General features: G+C 35.0%; 1 protein-coding gene across 1 annotated transcript in view; it reads right to left on the reverse strand.

The window, feature by feature from the left end:
* Positions 1-304: 304 nt before the first annotated feature.
* The window catches only part of LOC149779613 (uncharacterized), a 47,335-nt gene continuing 30,597 nt past the window's right edge, over positions 305-17,042 (reverse strand). The window contains exons 10-13 of the mRNA XM_089940401.1: positions 16,603-16,771; positions 16,039-16,215; positions 14,984-15,164; positions 305-13,657 (exon numbers count right to left, since the gene is read on the reverse strand). Coding sequence (XP_089796527.1) covers positions 13,521-13,657; positions 14,984-15,164; positions 16,039-16,215; positions 16,603-16,771 — 664 coding nt within the window. The 3' untranslated portion in view covers positions 305-13,520. The remainder of the gene's footprint in view (positions 13,658-14,983; positions 15,165-16,038; positions 16,216-16,602; positions 16,772-17,042) is intronic.

Here is a 17,042-nt window from a genome sequence, read left to right on the forward strand (position 1 = left end):
ATGTTCTTTGTTAATTGATAACAGATTTACGCATGTTCATCAGTGAAGAACTCTTGAAGGTTGTATCATTTTGCCTTAACTCGAGGCAGTGCTTGCATGGTTGTTGAATATTACTGAGTTCTGTATTTTTATGCAATATTTTCAGGTCTGAATAACACCTAACTTATATTGATGCATGTTAGTGCACATGTATTCTTTTTTGTGTCTGAAAATGTCCATGAATATGTTTGTTGGTGAGATAGGGTATTTGTTTGTGTGTGTGTGTATATATATATATATATATATATATATATATATATATATATATATATATATATATATATATATTCATGAAAGTGAAAATCCCTACATACCAAATATTTAACCTAAGAGACAAAATTTTGTGAGTAACGTTAGTGTTAAGAGTTGATATGGAAGGTTTTCCAGCTGCTTTAAATACAGCGGCAAATTTAGATATCAGAATCAGTTTTTGGTCAAAGATGTCAATAGGGCTGTGTTAGATTTTGAGTTTTACTTATTCATGGTCAGTATAAAATTTATTTATATTTGATTCATCAGTTTCCAAATAATCATTTTAAATGACAACAAGGGAGTAAGCATCTCACATTCTTATTGTGTTTATATGCAAAACAAAAGTACGGGTTTTAACAAAATCAGAATCAAAGCGCATGTTTAAGTCACCTAAATGTCCATGAGTAAAGAATATCCACAGATTAGGTGAAAAACCATGAAAAATAGTTTTGTTGTAATGTGTGTTAAGGTAAATTGTGATCCAATGGAATTTTATCAAAGCATATCACTAGTTTACTCCCAAACCACAAATTTTATATCCACAATAGTTTCTGTAATTTACAGTATTTAATACAGTAAAAAAAAAAGGCTCTGTTTAGGCACTTGAAATAGGTTGTTTTATAGCAAATTCAAAAGAACATTATTGAAAATAGTAATGCAAAGTAATTTTTTTCACTATAGCTTTCTTTGTATAGGTCTGAAAAAATCCTTAAATAGCCTTTTGTGAAATTCTAAAACCAAAAATAAAAATTTTGCCTTTATGCTCCATACATAATTAGGGCAAGTGACAGAAAATTCTTCTTGTCAAGTAAAGTTTTTGACTTGTTCTGGGCAGCTACACATTGAATTTCCATCCCTGATGTACATTAATAGGTGGCATACTCCTGTTTTACCACCCAGTGTCCAAACAGGAAATGTGTTTTCCAAGATGAGCAGTTGTATGCAAATGAGGTGTTGAACCTCCACAGTTGATTCACCATTATGTCCATTTGCTCTATTTGAGAGTTAATACCCACACATGACTGAATAAGTTAACACACTCTCTTATTGGTCCATTTTAATCCCTTCAATGATTCAATATTGGGAAAAGTGTTGCACCTTCACAGTGTCAAACACTTACATAGATTAAGGGAGATAGCTCTTCTAGGTTGTACATACACAATATGGGGACATACGGTCGTATTCATGTTTATTACAGTCACCTCCAACCTTGCAAGTTTTACTGAATAATAAATTTCTTATGAGTACTGTGTGCATATGATATTGAATATGGTAGCAGATTAGGTGAAGTGTTAGAAAAAGAAAGAACAACACTTAAATTGGTTTTAGTGTAAATATTTTGCCTTTCATGTGCAATAATTTCAAGATGCATATCCATTATTTGTAGTTTAGTCAAAGGCATTTTCTATAAAAGACAAGAAACACATTTGTTATAACTTTACAGTCTTAAATTAAGTAACAGAAAAAGCAACACCAACAAGTTTAGTCAAATTCAACAAATAATTTCTGTAAGTTATAAAATGAAAATTTAAGAGCAATTTTATAATCCTAAAAGTTCTCTCACAAGTCCAAAAGTATAGGGTGTTAGAAATGATTTCCAGTGGTCAAAATGAACTCCAAAACGAACTCCAATCTTAAATGTGCTGATGTACCAGTAGTCTTGAATGTGCCAATATACCAACAGCCTTGATTTATCACAATGAGATAATCCAGAAATTTTTTGAAAGAGTCTTCAATAATCCCAAAATTGTGTTTAGTCCAAAGTTAATGAGCATTTTGTAATTCCAATGAATAATTTGAATAAAGTATTCATATCAAGGTATAAATGAACACAGCTAACATGGTTCTACCACAGACTGATCGTAAGACAGGAATAAATGATTGTTTTTCCCCAAACTTTTATATGCATCCCCATTAGATCTCTATTGCAATAACATTTTCTGAAGAAGAAAAAACCTAAGTCATCTTCATGGAAAATTACCCCAAACTGTAGACATCTGTTTATAACTTACAAGACAAAAATAGGTACATATTAACACTCAGTCCTCAATCATGGACAAAAGTCAAACACATAATATAAATTAACTATACACAGGACAGTGCAGTTGCTTTCAAATAAACCGCAACGGTGTCCTAGTGGTTAGAGTGTCAGCCTCGGATGTGGGAGATCGTGGGTTCAATCCCTGGCTGAGTCATACCAAAGACTTATACAAATGGTACTAACAGCTGCATCACATGATGATCAGCATTAAGAGGTTAGTGTTAGGACTGGTCATCCTGGTGTCAGTGTAATGTGACTTGGTGGGACATCATGCTACATGTCTGTGGCCACAGTGCGCTAGACATCACTATAGTCTGCCACACTGCAAACGTCATATCAATATGACTGAAAAATTGTTAAAGCTATGTTAATAATCCAAATCTCACTATGATGGAGTTATTGTGGTTGGTAATATCAATATGTAAATATTTCCTCTGAATATGTAATTTAAAACTTAATTTTGAATTCTATGTGAAACCTCTTGGTATTACTTTTTTGATATTATTATTTTTGTTATGAAGGTAAAATAATAATTAATACATGCACTGACAAGACTGCTTCCAACTGGTCAATAGAATATTTAAAGGTTTCTTTCTGTCTTCTCTCTTTTCCCAGGACCCTGAGTGGTCTAAAGTGCTCACCATTATGTATCATTGCTGTCTCACCTCTGTCTGCATGGCTTGAGTCTCAGGTTTGGCCAATGCGGGTATATGAGAAAGCTTGCCAGTAGCTTCTCATGGGTTGGTGGTTATTTTCAGTTTTTCCAGGTTCTTCATTTATACTGGCTGCCAGGTATAGCCTATCTCGTGCTGAAAAAATGGTGTTAAACCCTTTAACAACAACTCTTTTCCCTGACTACCAGCATAAGCTGGCTTATAATGGAGGTTATTAATGCCTAGAAGTAATAATAAATAATCTCATAACTGTTAATATTTGTGTATGCATTTTCATTAACACAAATAATCATCCAAACTTTAATATATATGTGTAAGTATGCATTAGTTAATGATAGAATAAGGTTTTATCATAACTTGTGCTCACACTGGATTATAATAGTTAACAATTTTATGTTTCTACTTTAGTGTACGGTATTGTTGCAGATATAACACCATTTCTTAGCACACAGTAGACTATACATGGTGGCTAGTATAACTGGTCGAGGAAGAAAACAGGAAAACCTTTGTGAGAACCACTAATTCATGGGAAGCTACTAACATGCTTTTTCACATACCCACATTGGCTGAGCCAAAGACTCGAACCCACACAGAGGCGAGATGGCAGTAATCCATAAGGCAAGTGATTTATATGTATGGTATGCTAATGATCAAACTTAATGGGATTCACCCAGCCATGGCAAATCATTACAGTTATAGTTTTATATTTTACAATTTGCATGTTTATATATTATATCTCTGTTGATTAGAGTGTACTCAAATAATCTTGACATTTCACAACTGTATTAAAATTACAGTTGGTAAGTTAAAATGGTCAGATTCAAATTTTATCAGTGAATGTAATGGGTCTATACAATTCCAGTTTTAAAATGAAACATCTTCCACTTGGTTAAACAAGATAATCCACCCATTGTATGTTGGCAAGAAACAACACAGTATTGCTGAGATTGAGAAATACTGGGAGACAGAATGGGGTTTGGGGCATCTTTTAGTAATAAATTGGGCAGTAGTATTGGGAGGCAGAATGGGGTTTTTTTTGCATCTTTTAAATTGGGCATTAGTGCTGGTATTGCCATTAGCTTTACAAATAACTTTAAACTTTCTGTCAAAAGAATAAAATGTGATGTTGGGGTTAATATATTGTATTCGGTCTTTTTATTCATGGAAATATAATGATCTTGGTCAATTTATATGGTTATAGTGATGATATCAGCTTCTTTAAGAATCTAAGACAAGATATTACTAGTTTTTCTAATTTATTATCATTTGTGGTGACTGGAATGGAACCAGATATGTATAATATTATTCTTGTGGCCTGAACAAATAGTCCAGGATATTAGGAATCAACTATATCCATTGAGAGTAGTCAATCCAGATGCTAAATTTTTTATCTGGAGACATTCCAGTCATATAAAACAAAGCAGGTTAGATTATTTCCTGATTTCTGAGGACATGTTTTCATATTTCACAGGTTCGTCTATTGTTCCAAGGTACAAAACAGATCATTCTTCTATAACTGTAACCTTGTCATTATTTACACATCACACAGGTTGTGGTTATTGGAAATTCAGCACATGACTTCAAAGTCAAAAAAGAATATAGTTAAGAAAATGTATTGTGAATACTGTTAAAGAATACCATATTGATAGCCATAAAATTAATTCACTACAAGTAAAGCTAACATGCAATGATCAGTCCAATTTTTTAGATTCTTTAAATGAAAATTACAACTGATGCAATTGAATATTCACAGGTCACAGACAAAGGCAAAACAAGAAAAGCAAAACACCAAAATAACAGACTTTTATTTTAAACAAATCACTTAAAGAAACGTTACAGAGATTATAGCACAAATCAACAAAAAACAAACCGAATGAGAAGAAAGAAAGACAATACTTTTACCTGGAGTAATATTAAGATCAAAGTCAAGATGGTATGAATTTGGCGAGAAATAAAATTCAAAATACTTTCTTACCTACACTAACAAAATACTGAAGGAAAGGAATTTCGGATGATGGGGAGAGGTTAACAAGTCAAAATGAAATACTGAATCAACAAAAAAAAAGATGAAAACTTTATAAAACCAAAACTAATAGTAATCTACAAACTGATGGTTTCTGGATGTGGAGAAATCTGTCCCTTATCAGGAAATAACTTTAATAATAAAATCATTGATTTTTCCAAAATTTATTAATTTATTCTCTTCATTGCCCAATCTCTCCACTATATATAAAAAATGAAAATAAAACATTTTTAAAAATCATTTGGAGCGGTAAAACCAAAAGGGTTAAAAGAGATAGCCCATCTACAGATGGTGTAGGCATGGTTCATGTTCTTTTATTCAATGCTTGAAGATGATTTGGAATAAATGCCTGATTCAAGTGAGAAAGGACTTTAGCAAAATGTGTGTGTGTGTGTGATTTGGATTTTTAACATATCTTTAAAATATTTTAGTCATACTGGTATGAGGTCTATCACTGGGGGCATCATGCCGCAAACATGTTGAATGATGTCCCACCCAGTCACATTATCCAGACACCAGGCCAACCAGTCCCAAAAACTATTCAAGTGATACTGTAACACATCCTGAACTGAAAAGAAATTCTTTGAACCAAATTATGCACAATTCAGTCTATTTATATTTAATCTAAGTAATTTTGATAAAACATTTTAAATTTTTGCTAACTTTGAATCAGCATGTTGAATAAAATTATGACATGTATATACAAAAACATGCACTAGACTTTAAATCCAAGTTAGATTTGTGGAAATCTTTACACTAAAAACACCAACACACATAAGTAATAATAGAAGAAATGTAACTTTGACAAAACATGCATTTATTTATATCAAAAATACATATTCTACTTTTTTTCTCTTTGAAGCAGAGACAGTTATCAGAATTTTTTCAAGAAGTTATGAAAGTTCATAGATCAAGGAAATTATGAATAAATTATAACTTGTACAACAGACCACCTTTGTAAGCATAAATTAAAAGCATCACTAAATTATCACTAAAATTAGGAACAGAAAGTCAAGCAAGGTATATAGCTTTAATGAGTTGCAGTGACAATATTTAAAGATGCCAACAGGTACCCGGGTACTTGCCCATTCCTAATGACCCAGGTAATAAAATGAGCCATAGGGTATCCATTTAATTCATATGAAGAAAAAAAAAGCAAAGTTCAGATCGACAAACAACCATATCTGCCAGCCTACAAGTTCATATGTTTTGACCAAGAAGTCGATATGAGAAGGGTTTTAACTATTTACACTGATCTCTCCATTCCCAACAAATAGGATTACCTTCATCAGTAAGTGCTTAGTAATTTAACATTTTGTTTGATCTTTGCTGATACCAGTTGTAAGTTTCAAATGTTCTGACACTTCTGTTTGGTGAGATTAAAGAACATGTCTGTGGTGTGAAAATTACATAGCAAGCACCTGGCATTTCATATTATTAGTTAATCATTACACAGTACCGGGGGACCCCGAGTGGTCTAAAGCGCTCTTCGTTACGGATCACTGCCATCTCACCTCTGTCTGCGGCGGTTCAAGTCTAAGATTCAGCCAATGTGGGCAGTTGAGAAAGCTTGCCAGTAGCTTCTCGTGGGTCGGTGGTTCTTTCCGGGGTTTTCCGGGTTCTTCCTCCACCATTAATACTGGCCGCCATGTATAGCCTATCGTGCTGAAAAATGGCGTTAAACCCCACAACAACAACAACAACAACAACAACAACAACACAGTACCGTATCCAGATAGGATTGTACAGCAATTTAAAATCAATTACTATATAAAATTAAAAACTGATAAAACATTGAAAGTGGGCATATGCTAAGCGACTGAATGAAAATATTGTTCAATGCAATCTGTGTGAATTGTCCACTTGTTGTTGTAGGGTTTAATGCCATTTCTCAGCACACGATAGGCTATACATGGTGGCCAGTATTAATGGTGGAGGAAGAACCGGGGAAAAACCCGGAAAGAACCACCGACCCATGAGAAGCTACTGGCAAGCTTTCTCACATACCCACATTGGCTGAATCCGAGACTCGAACCCACGCAGACAGAGGTGAGATGGCAGTGATCCGTAACGGACAGCGCTTTAGACCATTCGGCCACTCGGGGCCCCGGAATTGTCCACTAAAGATGGTAAATACGAGTACCGTGCGACACCATCTTGTTTGGAATCCATAACAGACGTGGACAACACCAGTAGCAAAGGCAACAGCACACCAAGCATTGCACCTTTTCTTTTGCCTCTAAAGCCAAAATTATCAAGATCAAGAGAAATGGAAATTGACAGGAAAATCTCTTCATTTATAGCACAGGATTGTAGGCCAATCAGCACAGTGGAAGGCAAGGGATTTCGCAGTCTGATCAAATTTGTATAGTCTGATTATGTTAAATGCTGAACAACAACTGCAGCATTAATTAACCCTTTACCTCATAGAGTGTATGGCTTTTTAGCCCTTCAATATACGTGTACCAAAGTTACCCAATGTAGTGCACTATAAGCAGAACACCTGTTACCTATTTGACTCCATATACATAGGCCTGCCTGTTAACTGTTAAGCAGTGTTGTATATGCTATATTTAACATCAAATTTAACAATTTTACATTTTTTGTACACATCTATTATGTGAAGAAAGATTTAAGAGTAAAATCCGATTGTAATATCTTTATAATTATTTTTCACAGAATTTTTTATTTGCTTTAAAATATTGAGAGAACTCGTTCACAATCAAGTCAATGAAGCCACGTGACCAACCATAGCTACCATTTCTCATACTAGAAATTTACAAGTTCTTTGTGTCTTCATCACTAAATCATCTGAATTTGATAATTTATAGAAACATCAATATCAGAGCCTTTACTTAAGTTATTGAAGCTGTCATAGTCATGATTCTAATCATGAAAACTCAAGAAAGTACTGAACGAAATACATGGCCTCCATTTTGGAGAGTGGAGAATACAACCCCATTACTTTAAATAGCATATTTTGACCAGATCTTAAACAGTGACCACATGATCTGATGTAATGGTCATTCACACCAGTTAATGTAGTATCTAATTGGTGGTTTCCCCTGAAGGTGGTGCTATGAAAACCCACTCATAATGGTTGATGTATACAGCAGGCATTGAAAGGCACTTCCATGAGAACCATGAGAATGGTGTAGAGGCATCAGAAAGGTGCTTCCATGTTAATAGGGTAGAGGCGTCCAAAGGCTCTTCCATGAGAATTTGAGTAGAGGCATCCAAGGGTGCATACATGAGGTAAAGGGTTAAAGATCTTTATGTGCAATAGGTTATGAAATTGGGAAATGCAGATTATGTTGCATTCACAACTGATATGTGGACATCAATACAGAATATCAAATATTTGTACGAGATGGGTCATTGTGTAAACCATGAGTGGCAGATGGAGTCTTCTGTTTTACAAACTAGGGAAACACCTGAGCAATACACAGGTAAAAACATCAGTCTCTGCTTGAAGGATGCTGCTAATGAATGGCAAATACCAGTTCACAAAATTGCTGCAACAGTGCATGATAATGGCTCGAACATCAACTTGGCCTTGCATTTTTTGGATGATTCAGGATTGCTTACATACATGCTTCAATTGACAGCATGTGTGTTGGTCTTAAAGTAAGAGCTATTGAAAAAGATGCTTGGCACCACAAGGCAACTGGCTGCTCACTTTAATCGTAGTGCAGTTGCAGCATCGGCTTTTCGTGATAAGCAAGCAACATTAAAAAATGGAGATACATATGAAGTGTCAGAATTGATAATAGATTGTTCTACAAGATGGAACTTGTCACTGGACATGTTGAAACAGCTGGTTAAACTGTGCTGAGCCATTGGGGCAGTACTGTCTGATCCAACTCATACAGTCCACAGTTATGCATCATCTCTGGATATGACTGATGCTGACTGGTTTCTTGCCCAAACTGTCATACCTGTTTTGAAGCCATTTCAGTTGGTAACAAGCATGCCATCTGAGCAGACATTTCCGTCACTATCTGCTGCTGTACATCATTTTAAGAAAGATTATGGCTTCCAAGCCAGATGTATGCATTTGTAACAAGGAATGCAAAATGATGATATCTGCAGAATTACAACACTGTTTTTACCCAGAAGGATACATCACAGTGAATGCATGACAAGCAGCTTTATTTGATTCTCGTTACAAGCTTCTTAAATTTTTTGAGGCAACATATTGAAAGGAGACTTATGCTGCCATCAGATCCAAGTTGGATCATGGGTAAAGTAACCAGCAACAAGTCGGAGGTATCTGAAGCACAGCTGAAGAAAGCAAGAGGACTACAGTTGTAGAAATGTTTGAAGATCTTGCCGCTTTATGTACTGCCGATGAGCCAATTCCTAATTCTGATGAATTTGAAACCTACCTGTCTGAGACGGTGAATTTGGACATTCTGCACTATTGCCATGACAACAGTGAGCATTATCTTAAACTTGCTGCTCTTGTGTGAAAATATTTTTGCATTCCAGCAACATCGGTACCATCAGAAAGCGCATTTTCATCAGGTGGGCACATAGTTATTAGGAGACGAGCCTGTCTGGTGCCAGAATCTGGATATCCTTTCTCAGCAGGAACTGGAACATGTGCATTGACAAGTGAAAACGGACATTTGTTTCGGACTTCTATCAACATTCAACAAACTGTTCGGGTATGTTTTAAACATATTTAGTTATCACAACTTAAATATTTTTAAATTACTTTTTAGTTTTTGGGAAGCATTACTAATTGTTGCATTTTACTTCACAGTTTCTTAAACTGTTTGTTCATTTTATTTTCTTTGTATTTTTTTACAAATAAATACTAAATGAGCAGCTCTTGCATTTGAACTTCAATCACCAAAAACTACACTTTTGCCATTGCCAACCTACAACAAAGTATTTCAGGTTTGTACACATTTATTTTAATACAATTTCAATTGGGTACCTGGGTAATTGATCATTAGGATCGACAGGTACCTGGTATAAGTTTTCTAAAACTTTGACATCCTTAACATTTTTTCTATGATCACACTGCATTTTCACCACACACAAAAGTACATCAGGATCTTGATATCTCAAAAAACAAATTGGTTAGATGCATTGTTCATGTGAATGAAGTTCAGTTTATTTATAAATATTGTCAGGTCTCAGACATAAGTTTGAGCCATCCTGAATGTTTGAGCATAACCATGTTCAAGTCAACAAGATTCCACTGTGATTACAAGAGATCACCACAACAACAACAAAACATTATGAACCAAAACTCAAACAGGTTTCTATTTAAATTTGAAAAGTGGCAATTTTTGTTGTCCCTGAGGAAAAGACAATGTCCACAGACCTTTAACTGTTGTCTGTGCATGTGCTGGTGTTGGTAGTGTTACTGTTGCTAGTGCATGTGCTGGTGTTGGTAGTGCTACTGTTGCTAGTGCATGTGCTGGTGTTAGTAGTGCTACTGTTGCTAGTACATGTACTGGTGTTGGTAGTGCTAGTGCATGTGCTGGTGTTGGTAGTGTTACTGTTGCTAGTGCATGTGCTGGTGTTGGTAGTGCTACTGTTGCTAGTGCATGTGCTGGTGTTAGTAGTGCTACTGCATGTACTGGTGTTGCTAGTGCTACTGTTGCTAGTGCATGTACTGGTGTTGCTAGTGCTAGTGCATGTGCTGGTGTTGGTAGTGCTACTGTTGCTAGCAATGAATAACTAAGATAGGAATGCAGCCGTGATGCTGTGTTATAGTCACTTGTAAGTTGAGACCAACTGCAAACTGCACTGATCCAAACCTGCCATTGCAAAATACACTGACAGATATGGGTCTATACAGTTTATTAGGGGCAGTCAGTTGAACAGACACTGATCCGCTGCACATTATGCAATGGTAGATTGGGGTTTATGTTGTTTGCAGTTGGACTCACTTATATACAGGTATACACTGTAAAAGTCTTGTTGTTGTTGTTGTAAGGTTTAATGCCATTTTTCAGCACAAGATATGTTATACATGGCGGCCAGTATTAATGGTGGAGGAAGAACCCAGGAAAACCCTGGAAAGAACCACCAACCCACGAGAAGCTGCTGGCAAGCTTTCCCACATACCCACATTGGCTGAGCCTGAGACTCGAACCCATGCAGAAAGAAATGAGATGGCAGTGATATGTAACAGTGACTGCTTGGGTCCCACACTGATTTGTAAAACAAGGGTCATCTGAGCATGACATCTATAGTTAACAACAATGATCCCAATCTGCTGTAGTATCATGCACCTGCAGATCAGGGTCTATATTGTTTTTTATACTGATTACTCCTAACTGCACAGATCCAGATCTGCCTGCACATTATGCACTGGCAGATCTGGGTCTATGCAGTTTGTATTTGGACTTGTCATATAAGGAAGTATATTCTGCATGTTTTTGGACTGCCAGTTAGATTTGGAAATCCTATTGAAAGTGCCCTATGGTTCAGCACTCCCAGTTTATACCCAAGTTATGCTATACCTTGTTTCCATGGTAAAATAATACTGAATATGACAGATTTTAAGTATCAAAAGGGTACCTACCCACCTTTGCAACTTAATTGGCATGAGTAACAAGTTTGGTTGAAATACTGTAGGATCACAGATTTGTGTTGGGTTCCAGTTTTCATGGATTTTGTTTTTGCCCTGAACCAGGGATTTAAAGACCCAATGAAAAATTAGCCATGTACCCTTTTGTGTTTTTACCATGTTTCATTCCAAGAGGTGAATAAAGCTATCTGATAAATCAACCTCATTTTTGTAACTATTTCAGTAAAAAAAAAAGAATTGGCTTTATTTGGCTTTATGCACATTTGTTTAATTGTAACCCTTTAAAAAAAAGAATAAAGTATTTTTTATTGTGTCAGTGCACACATATAAATATTGTATCTGATAGCTGTAATTTTATCTTACTGCCTTAAATCCTAATGTCACGAGACGAGAATAGAGAGAAGTAACAACAAATGGGGTGTTTAAACACCGATATTACTGAAAATGAAAGAAAGGATATGAAATGGAATCAGATTTAATACTATTTTTCAAATTGACTCTTCAGTAAAGTTAAACTGTTGTCAAAAAATTTAAATTCCTGTAAAAGATTTTATCCATGCATGCTTAATCCTAGTAAACATGACTGTAAATATTAAACCTATTGTTTGATGCACAATTACTAATGAAACACTGAATATACACTAAATACTGCCGATTACTGAAGCTCATGTAAATTTATACTGAAGTGATTTTCGGACAAAACTACTGAACATCACATTAAACAAATCAGCTGGTACATACAAATGTTTGTCAGGTAAATAAACCTGAAATTGTTTGAATGAACCAAGTCCAGCTTTCTCAAAGCCACAGATAAAAAGGCAAAATTTTTCACACATTTTTGAAGTGAGTCACAACTGACAAAGTTTTAAGTAAAGTCTAGAAGTTGTTTGGCTTACATGTGGATGAATAATATTATCCAAATTGACATGGAACTAAGTTGAATTTTAACACTGTTAATGAGATGGTCATCAGAAACTGTAATCGATGGTGCAACTGTATGGACAGTTTAAATTTAGGACAAGATTAAACAAATGTATTTCAATAATCGTTTCAATTAATGTTGCTGGCTGCATCAGCTCCCTTCGATGTTGAGTGTAAGTGATCTATCTTGACAGGTGTTTAATTGGTGCTCATACAGGTGGCAGTATTGTTTGAACCATTGATGCCATATTTTTGTTCTTTTATATTCTTTATTTGGGGTGGTTTTAATGGTTATTCCACAAAATTAATTACCTATAAATTTGCAAATTTTGACAGCAAAAACCACGGATTTATGTACCCATGAAAATGCCTCTCTCTCCCTTTTATTATAAAAAAAACATGGAAATTGAGACCCATGAAGATAAATCATACTACAGTAGATTCCGACCACAGGCGAATTTTGGGTAGAAAAAAGTCGGGTCCAAAAAATGAGGTTTTTTAATCTGTGTTTTGTAGTGCAACTAGATATTCCAGATTATTTGGTATCATTGTAGACCTACATCTGTCTACCTTTCTATAATACCACCCACTTTAGTGTATCAAGCATGACCATGATGCTACAGAGCTCAGCAGTAGGCTACTACCTCCTGCCCCGTTAAGTCATCGCTAGGGGTTAATGTTTTAAATGGTTTCAGACTATTACCCAGAAACAAAAATATGTTTATAGACAGATGGATACAGAGATAACCGTCTCGTATTAGATATGAGAGGGGTTAAAATGGTTAAAAATGGCCTCAGAATGTGTTTGCATTGACTAATAATAACAAAATGATAACTAGTGCAATGCCCAATTATACTGAGTATTCATTTATAACAATAAGAATTTATAAAATATTGTATGAAAAATGTTAATCTCACATAAGCGATGATGAAAGAAACTGAACACATGTGGCATTGGCTAACTTGATGATAAAAATAAATATTAGTAAAACTTTAGAATCTAATTTCAAGCTATCGTCATACAAAAGAACTAAGAGTGGAGTTGAGTATGTGATCTGTATCCAGGCTTATTCCTGTGCCATTGAGAGCAATGGATACATTCAATGCCAGTCCTCGCATGCAGGCAGCTTCTGGCAGGTCCACCAGTAGTAGGCCTGGAAAGATCAAACCAGAGGTACATGTTAACTCAAGGTTAGTAGCATATTTCATTCAAGGTTTTTCAAGGTTCTAAATCATGTTTTTCAAGGTGCATTATTACATTAATTTTAAAGGATACATAAATGAAACTATGTAAACAAAAGTTAATACTTCCTATTACTCACTTAAATATTCTCCAGTGAAAAGAATTAATCTCTTAGAATACAAATAATTTGAAGAAAAATTATAACATAACTCCAACTGGTCACAACAGAAAAATAACCCTTGATATCTAAGTGTTTAAAAGCCCCCAACTGAGATTATTTCTCAAAACATCAGTATTAACCTGACTACTGTGTAATTCGAGTAAAACCAGAATTTCGAAACAGGCTATTACATGTAAAAAGTCACATACACCCAGTACAGCTTAGATTCCACTCTTTAAATCACACATTAGGAAAATTAAAAAAAAAAGTTGTTTACTTAAACTGTTACTAATTCTGTATAAAAGTCAGGAAATAGGTCAGCATAAAGATACAAAGTTATATTATTAGGTGTTTACCAAATAAACAGGTCAAACTAATTTCTGGAAAATGTCAAATTCCAGTAAACACAGTTACATTACTATAGCATGTAATGAAATAAAAAATAATTTCAAAAAAAAACTAACAATCAAACAATTAAATCAAATATAAATTAAACCAAATATACATAATACGATCCACAAAAAACACTGGTTTTGTAACCAACCTACTATTACTGTTTGATCCAAATATATTTGGTCTAGACCCCTTGTTAATTACTGCTTTCATTACACATGTAATTCTGCTGGACATTGTTGGTGTGGGTATTTTACATGTCATCCTTTAATCATGTTTACACATCTTAAAGTATCTTTAATGTATTTTGGTGTAGTTGTTGTTGTTTTGGGGTTTAACATTATTTTTCAGCATATGATATGGCATCCTATATATTTGATGGAGGAAGAACCCATAAATACCTCAGTAAGAACCACCAACCCACAGGAAGCTACTGGCAAGCTTTCTCAAATACCCACACTGGCCAAACCCAAGAATCAGACCCAAGCAGACAGAGGTGAGATGGCAGTGATCAGTAAAGGCAAGTACTTTAGACCACTTGGCCAATCAGGGCACCTATTTTGGTCTAGGATGTTAATTTCAGATTGAAGCTCTCAACGGAACTGAATTTCAGTATATCTCTCCAGCTCTTACATATTATTTCATGACAAAGACTAACTTTTTTGACAAGTCTAGAATTTTCTTCCGTCAGCTGACATTCGTTCAGCCAAAATGTCTAGATAACAAATTTTAATTTTCTCATACCTGCTATGGATGCTGTCATCAAAGACACGATGATCCCACCAAACAGTGAGCGAAGCACAACCTCTGCAAGATCGCCACGGCGACTGGGTGCCATTGGACACAGCCCACCAAGCTGTACACCAATAGAACTGAGATTGGCAAATCCACACAGAGCATATGTAGTGATCAGCTCTGACCTTACCTACAAGATATAAATGCATAGAATCAAGCCTAAAAACCTAAGAAGGCCTGCGACCTAATTTACAGATATAAATGAACAAAGTCTAAAATCTTGAGATGGACACTGACCTTACCTATAAGATATAAATGCATAGAATCAAGTCTAAAAACCTAAGACAGGCTCTGACCTTACTTTAATACAAGATGTAAATGCCCAAACAAGCCTACAAACTTATGACAGACTCTGGTCAAAGTTTCCATGGGCGAAATTTAAACTCTACAAGTGGATGCACATGTACAAGTAGGGAGTAAATTAATTATGAGATGGATTGTAATTATTGTAATTATCCAGGGCATGGACAGTAATTATTTACTGATTGGGAGAAATATAATTAAGATGTAAACTTTGGGATTTAAATTTACTTTCTCTACAAGTAAGCTTAATAAACCACTACTGATTACAAAATAGGCATGCAATATCCTTCGTCATGGTAACCATAATCAGGATTCAACATTGGCCAACTTTATGAATGATTATCTATCATCTGATAAACATCTTATTTTCTTCCAAAGTCATATGTGTACAGTAATGAAAAAGACTGAAGATTGCAATTTGTAATTACATACATGTCACAAATTGTTTGATCCATGTATATACAATAGAACCTGTTTTGAAATGCCACCCGTCTGGCTAATTATTCATGGTCTCTCGTGACATGTATTAACACTATATAATCAATAAATTCAAGCATTTACAAGCTGATCTCTCCAGACAGGTGGTCTCATAACAAGAAAGGTTTCTCTGTACTAAAGTAAATGATAATTAAAGTTAATTTTTTTGTTAAGTTTAATATTTTCCATATTCCTGTTTTTCAACAGTTAGCATTCAGACTTACAGAGAGGAAAGATCCAGTACAGCTGAGTCTGTTGGATATGAGGACTGAAAGCTCTTTGTAGGCGACAAACTCGTTCAGGAATGTCTTTATCCCAATAAATTCTCCAACAGCCCCAGCATCTGTCCAGTCCACACCCATCATATAGGCAACCGGCATGAACACATAGGAACAGATCAGCTTGACAAGAGAAAACTAATGGCTATTATTTCATTGTTATAACACCATTTATTTTTTTTAATGCATCAATGATACATTAAGTAATGTTCCAAAATTTCTTTCGTATCAGAAAAATCTAATTTCAAAATAATCTTGCTATTGACACCAATTTGGTATATTTTGTTGCAGTGATCACTTGTTTTAATTACAGATTTTGGAGACATATCCATTGTTATAACTGTAACTATTTTTCGTTGGTTACCCTTTCTCAGTTTAATAAATATTTAGTAACTGCTTGATGTACACAGTTTATCATGCATATAGTTCACAAATATAAACAAACTGCTGTGTTAGAAAATGTTCCTAAGCTCAAATTCATTGCAACAATGGGACCAATCAAAATAATACCTGGAATGACAGCTCAGGATGACACACAAAACTCCCCAACCATGACAACATGGCATTGACGAAGGCAAGCAAAGCAAGAAAAGCAATCAGGTTGGCTGCAATGTTGGCAACAAGCTTGATGGATGCAGAGGCACCAGCTGCAGCAGCCTCCAGAATGTTCCTCTCCTTTCTGCAAGGCAATAGGAAATGGCAGGCCTTTTAAATTATAAACCAGGGGAAATTACAAAGATATCTGTTTAATATTGATTTCAGATTTTATTTTTTTAAATATAATTACTAAATATGGCAGAGAAATTAGAATTAATGGCAGTGAACAACAAAGTTACGAACCAATAGTATTGATTATAAAAATGTAATATCACAACCCATTGAGCCCAACTAAATATGTGCAATATGAGGCAAAGAAAAACATGTTTCCTATTGCACTGGTTTTAAAATTA

Source organism: Sinohyriopsis cumingii, chromosome 17, assembly GCF_028554795.1.
Source record: "Sinohyriopsis cumingii isolate HCF-2022 chromosome 17, ASM2855479v2, whole genome shotgun sequence".
Lineage (NCBI taxonomy): Eukaryota > Metazoa > Mollusca > Bivalvia > Unionida > Unionidae > Sinohyriopsis > Sinohyriopsis cumingii.